We start from the raw sequence: 6,501 nt of genomic DNA, 5'->3' as shown, positions 1-6,501 counted from the left end.
CGCAGGCACACGCACTCACACTCAGCAACACAGATCCTCGTAGACACACTCGCACGCCTGCACACTCACGCTCACGCACACACATCGAAACACCTTCCTACGCCACACAGTTGGCTTGCCTGACCCTTCGGTTGGTGTGTCATAAGGTTGAAGGTCCCTTATTGCAACACTGCCTCTGGGCCTGGACGTCGCCCGTGGCTCTACGAACGCCTGCATAACCTGTTCACGCGTGCAAACACAAGGACTGCAGGGACGACCTCGCTTCAGGGGGACGACCTCGCTTCAGGGGGACGACCTCGCTCGGGGGGACGACCGCTCGTGCCCACTCCCCCCGCAGGAGACCTCCACTTTTGTGTGATTGAAATCATATTTTGTCTCAATTTCATTTAACAATTTATTTTCTACCAATGGGCTCTAAACATATTTAGCATATGCAGCTAAGCAATGACTGATTCTTCACTTTTATATTTTTTTTGGAAAACTATTTTGTTTTTTGTTTTTTGTTTGTTTTTTTCTTTGTAATAAAACCATTATACTCAGCCTCTGGTATTACAAATAAGTGTACATACAAATAACGTTGGGAACAGACCAGCACACCGTGAGTTTTGGACATTAGGATATAGGAGGCAGTTGCTTCGTCCCGTCCCATGCCAGTCCAGAGTCACAACACACAACGTTAATAAGCGTATCATCAACAATGTAGATTCCAGATATTTAGCAGAACCTTACAAGGCTAACAGAAAGAAGGATAACGCGAGAGTAGGGGATACACCTTGACGCCAATCCTCATACTGGCGGCATGAGGGGGACTCCTTGGCGCCTTCCCTCATACTGGCGGCATGAGGGGGTGCCTCTTCATGCCGGCCCCCCACGCGAGGAGCATGAGGGGCGCTTCTGGACGTCATCCCCTCACACTGGCGGAATGAGGGGGCACTCATTGCCACTCGCCCCTCACACTGGCAGCATGAGGGTACTCCTAGTGCCCCGTACCTCACATTAGTGGAATGACGGGGTGCAAAGGACCCCACCCCACACGTTTGCGATGAGGGGGGCAGTCCCCGCTCCCTCACACTGGATGGGGCTCCACACTAACGCTCCACAGTTAGCACACTCCTGGTGTTGGTGTGGGAGATTGTAGGACAACAACAGATCAACAACCGCGTCCTCTGGCCCCTAAAGGTGACTGAAGGATGCGTCTACCAGTCCTTAATGGACTACAAGTATCTCCCTAATATATCATTGGAAGTCTGTGTGGATTACCTGACTCAAATTATAGTTTGCTTTCTAACCAGGAGCAAGCATAAATGCTGTAATGTGTTTTACCAAACTAAATAATTGAAGTTATTGTGGTCAAGGTTCTGTGACCCACTGTTAACATGCTATAAAGGTCCATGGTTTTATACAATGTTGTTGACGAGTGAGAAGCGTAGTAAGTACCTCCCCGGCCCGGCTGGAGGCCCTTCGGCGACAGCGCTGGGTGCCTGGGGAGGCTTGGCCCGGGGAGGCTTGCCCGCGGCGCCGCTGAGTGGACGTAATGAAGAGGGGAGTCAGTGGGCCTCCCCGCCAGGGCCACTTGTCCCTTTGAGCCTGACCACCTCTGATACAGAGGCCGCAGCAGGCGCTCACACCACCAGGTCGGGCGGGTCAGGGCCGAACAGGTTCTTGTAGGATGCATGAAGCCGCATAGTGTCCACGCCGGCAGGAGGGGGAGGGGGAGGGGGCAGCCCCTCGTCCTGTGCGGAAACGTGGCGTTGCCTGATGTCGTTGCCCCAGCGCGGAGCGGGCGGTGCGGGAGGCACATCTGGGGGCAGTTCTGGAGGCGAAGGAGGTAAGGGAGGAGCGCTGGGCGGCGGAGGAATCACACGAGGTAAGTCGGAGGACACGGCGCTCGCCGACGGGCCCCCGCTGGAGGCCGAGACGGCGCCCGCGCTCGAGCCGCTCTCGACGTTGGCGCAGATCACTGAGGGCTCGTTCACGCCGTTCGCCTTCAGTCTTCTCTGGTTCATCATGGAGGCTCGCAGCGTCTTGCGTTTCTGCAAAGATCGGGACTCAGTTCCTCGCTCGAGGTACGCTAAACTCGGCTGAGAAAAACAGGAAACATAGAAATATATGGGCTCAGGACTAGTGGGCACGAGAGGGCTAACCCCCTGTGCCCCAAAGGCAGCCGGACTTACCTCGACGGCCCCTCTCCACTTGTCGGCGGCGTGTCGAGCGATCTCTAAGCGCTTTTGTTTCCGGATTTGATGCTTCTTGTAGATGATTTCGATGATGATGAGCCCGATGCCGCCCACGATGCCGGCGGCCACCAGGATAAACACGCCCGCCATGTTCTTGAGGCCCAGCGTGGCCGGCGCCTTGTCGTCGGTGTCGCACTTGTCGTCCATGCCCTGTAGGATCCACTTGTTGTCCAGCTCCTCCATGTAGCCGCTCTCGTGGAACTCCAGGATGGCCAGCGTGACGCGGTCCGCCCACGGCGAGTTCTTCTTGAGGCCGATGCCGTAGCCGGAGCGCCCGAACAGCTCGCCCGCCGTCACCAGCTCGCAGTCCTGCGCCGCCTCGTACTCCAGCCGGGAGCTGTCCCAGATGAACGCCTTCAGCTTCCTGAAAGGCGCCGCGGCTCGGACTCAGTTGCTCGGAAAGGCTCGGCCTCGACTCGGGACTCGAGGGGCCCTCCACCCGCAGGCAGATGCAGGGGCTCGAGTCCGGTGCCGGGCCGCCCCCGGGGGAGAGCATGCACAGGGGGAAGGCATGCGGGTTATCTGTTCGTGGGTGGCTTCGTCGTGAAATCATTTTGAGCCTTAGAACTAGAAAATGATTGAGTTATACCTGCAGTAAATGAGCTCACTGCAAACCAGGTCCAGAGAACTTCGCAAATTAATATATATTTTGTTGAAGTATTGCAAAGGAAAAGAAGAAAATTATTAAAGAATAAATATGTTAGCTTACCCAGACTTATCCTTCATTCATTTTGGCGATAAGTGTTGGACATTCATCCTTCGTGATGTTCAAACTGACATTCAATTCCTTGAGGGGAATTATGTTGGCAAAAACATTAATAAATACACCTACTTTCTATGTTTACGTTGGAAATAAGCCAAATATCCCTATATTGTTTTTGAAAGCATTAGCAAACACTTATCCTTTACGCTGACCCAGCTTAAAAAAAAAAAAAAAAAAAAATCATCCTAATTCCTCTCATTCATACTTTTTCCCACTCCCTTTCTCCCTCGCCCTCCCCAACCCCTCGTCCTCCCAACTTCCCTCCCCCTACCCCTCGTCCCCCCCCCCTCTCCCCACTTCCCCATCGCCCTCGTCCTTTCTCTTCCCTCCTCCTCCTGCCCCTTCCTCCCACGTCGCCCTCTGTGCCTGCAGGAACTGACCCTGACTTGACGGCCTCAATAGCCTCCTCGGCCGTGTGGTAGTTGTTGCCTTCCATCGTGCGGTACATGTTGCTTAGCTCCACCTGCCGCCGGAAGTACATGTCCACGGACGAGCCCTTGACGGTAGCGTACGTGAAGTTCTCCATCGGGTTCCGCAGCTGTTTGGGGGAAAGGGGGAGAGGGGGGGTTATTTTAGGGAGTTTGAGTTTGATTTAAGGGAGGGGAGAGGGAGGAGGGAGAGAGGGAGAGAGAGGGAGACAGACAGGTGTACAGACAGCCAGAGGGATAAACTTTATCGGTAATGAAAAAAGGATGAGTAAGTCAATGTAAAAAAATAAGTATAGTTACCCCTGTCATATTGCCTGTTTTCTCTCATACTAATCAAATATTGTCCCATTGTTTAAAGCTATAACTAAGTTAATATTAGAATTTCGTTAAGATTCTCTAGTCTTACATGAAATAAAGGACATTATCAGGATGAGATTATATATATATATATATAAATTCTAAAAAAAAAAGTACTTATAGACCCTCAAAATAAAGGGGACAAATGTATCGACTAGAAAAAACACTCTAAATCATTTTTTTCTCGTACATTCTCCCACCGCACACCCAAAGAAATTACCCCCCCCCCCCCCCACACACACACAAATACTAAATATCTCCCAACAGCCGATATCATACACACACACATCCAAAGCGCTACACTCTACGAGGCTCCCACCCAATCACGCCCACTGCCCATAAGCCACAGACAGGCCATTTCCACACTCCCACTCATCCACAACTACACACGAGGCCACCGCCAAACAACGCCCACTGACTCGTAAAATCACAAGCGAGACCAGCACCCAACCCTCCCCTCCCATCACGCCCACACACGCCCACTCACCCGAGCGTCGTTGATGCCGGTGAGGGAGGTCTGCGGGCGGTCGAGCACGAGGAAAGCCGCCAGGTTGGCAGTGTAGGAAGCGACGATGATCATGGCAAAGCCTGCCCACACCATGCCCAGCACGCGGGCGCTGAAGCTGCGAGGCGTTCCTGCGAGGTGGCAGAGTGCAGCGGGCAGGCGGTGGATGGGCATGGGCCGGGGCGAGACAAAGCGGGGAAAGGAAAACACGCGCTTATACTCAAGAAGGAACGAGTTGAATATGCTGATATATTTTTGTGAATAAGTATTGTAAACAATGCTCATTTTTGTGAATGGATATAGTAAACAGATAAATAGAATGATATTCAGGCGGATGGTCATCTTGACCAGATATTTAAATTGACATTCCGAGAATGATCAATTAAACACATAAACAGGGACTATATTTCCCCTTATGGTCATGATAAAACAGACATACGAGACCTTGAATGCGATTAGTATATTGATCGAGATATGCATTGATAAAGAAGTCTGTAAGGAGATTTGTAGACATTTAGGTTGACTGATAAATTGAGTGATAGAGAACTAGACCAAACGATAGAAATAATAGAAAGACAAAGAGATAGACAGATAGTGTAGTTTGGTACCAGTACATCTACATCTATCTATTTTTTTTTTTTTTTTCATGAATAGCTGGAAATGTACCCCTCCCCCCACAAAGCACGAATGGCCTCCCCTTACCTTCGCCAATGCCACTGTTGAGCAAGACTCCCCAAGCAAACCATATTGCAGAGGACAAATTCAGGGCATCTTCTTCTGTGCCGTCCATGTTTGCTAGCTTGTACCTGGAAGGGGTAGTATAAGTAGTATTGGAATCATGGTAAGAGATACACGAGGGAGACGTTGATAAAGTGGTAATGACTAGATGATTTAAATGCGTTTAAAGTATTTCATCGTTGGAGAAAGTTATGTATAGCTAGAGAGATTGTGGAAAATACAAAGAAAAAACAATTCAGTAACCAATCTCAGATTCTTACTTACTTTTTCACAGTACCCGGCCCACCTACCTTTAACACCAATCCCCCTCCCATCCCTCCCTACCCACGCTAACCACAAACACTACCTACCAACCCAAAGAGACCCCCCCCCCCCCCCACACTTTTAATGGTGTTCCCTTCCTCCGTTCGCTAAACCCAGGCGAGAATCCGAAGCCCACGTAAACCCTCTCCCCCGCGTCTCCTTACCTGCCAAAGGGGCTAAACCTGTCTAGAAGGTAGAGAACCAGAGCCACCACATGCACGGACACCATCACGAGGATCCATAGCGTGTCTCGGAAAGGCTGAAGGAAGGAGACTAGCGTTGAGTAGCGAGGTTGCTGTCGGAAAGAAAAGGGAAGTTCGGGTCAGTTTTGGGACAATTCTGTTCGGGTTGAGTCGTTTTGGGTACAGTTCTGTTAGGGTTGGGTCGGGGTATTTTGGGTGGTTTACAGACATCTGGTTCTGTTTGGTCTTCGGAAAGGTTAGTATTATTCAAGCTGGCTTCCTAATGTAAGCTGTAAAGCTTTTACGTTGACGTCATATGCTTTGGTATACTCAACGATCCATTATATAAGATTCTATCTGGCGAATTTAGAATTTTAGAAACCAGTATTAATTCATTTGAAAAAATAAATAAATACATATACATTTTTTTCTCCAGGAAAACTGAACCTACATACCCCCCTCCCCTCTCCTTTCATTTTTTTTTTTTCCATTCAGACAATTTTTTTCCCCTTAAGTAAAGACGAACGAGGCCTCACCTTCTTCTCTAGAATAGTGATTCCCTGGTACTTGAAGGGCTTCGAAAACTCGATGACCTGCGCTCGCTCCGGGTTGATGGTAAGCGGCGCCACGATCATGTCTGCGCCGTGAGTCTGGTTGACCAACTGCCCGATGAGGCCCGACCACTCTTTCTTTCCTGTGGGCGGGGGAGAGGCGGTCAGAGGGAGGGGCGAGAGGCGGTCAGAGGGAGGGGCGAGAGGCGGTCAGGGGGAGGGGCGAGAGGCGGTCAGGGGGAGGGGCGAGTCGGTCAGGGGGAGGGGCGAGTCGGTCAGGGGGAGGGGCGAGGGGCGGGAGGCGGTCAGGGGGAGGGGCGAGGGGCGTTCAGGGGGAGGGGCGAGAGGCGGTCAGGGGGAGGGGCGAGTCGGTCAGGGGGAGGGGCGAGAGGCGGTCAGGGGGAGGGGCGAGGGGCGGCCAGGGGGAGGGGCGAGGG

The 6,501-nt window shown here is 51.6% G+C and overlaps 1 protein-coding gene across 3 annotated transcripts in view; it reads right to left on the bottom strand.

The window, feature by feature from the left end:
• Positions 1 to 380: 380 nt before the first annotated feature.
• LOC125041537 (glutamate [NMDA] receptor subunit 1-like) overlaps positions 381 to 6,501 on the bottom strand; it is a 23,011-nt gene continuing 16,890 nt past the window's right edge. For all 3 annotated transcript variants that reach the window (XM_047636558.1, XM_047636560.1, XM_047636559.1), the window contains 7 exons: positions 6,050 to 6,207; positions 5,496 to 5,626; positions 4,993 to 5,096; positions 4,273 to 4,421; positions 3,381 to 3,538; positions 2,175 to 2,601; positions 381 to 2,033 (listed from right to left, as the gene is read on the bottom strand). In XM_047636558.1, the coding sequence (XP_047492514.1) occupies positions 1,623 to 2,033; positions 2,175 to 2,601; positions 3,381 to 3,538; positions 4,273 to 4,421; positions 4,993 to 5,096; positions 5,496 to 5,626; positions 6,050 to 6,207 (1,538 nt within the window). In that variant the 3' untranslated portion in view covers positions 381 to 1,622. The remainder of the gene's footprint in view (positions 2,034 to 2,174; positions 2,602 to 3,380; positions 3,539 to 4,272; positions 4,422 to 4,992; positions 5,097 to 5,495; positions 5,627 to 6,049; positions 6,208 to 6,501) is intronic.

This window comes from Penaeus chinensis, chromosome 30 (genome assembly GCF_019202785.1).
Source record: "Penaeus chinensis breed Huanghai No. 1 chromosome 30, ASM1920278v2, whole genome shotgun sequence".
NCBI classification, from domain to species: domain Eukaryota; kingdom Metazoa; phylum Arthropoda; class Malacostraca; order Decapoda; family Penaeidae; genus Penaeus; species Penaeus chinensis.
This window is presented reverse-complemented; position numbering and strand designations above follow the sequence as displayed.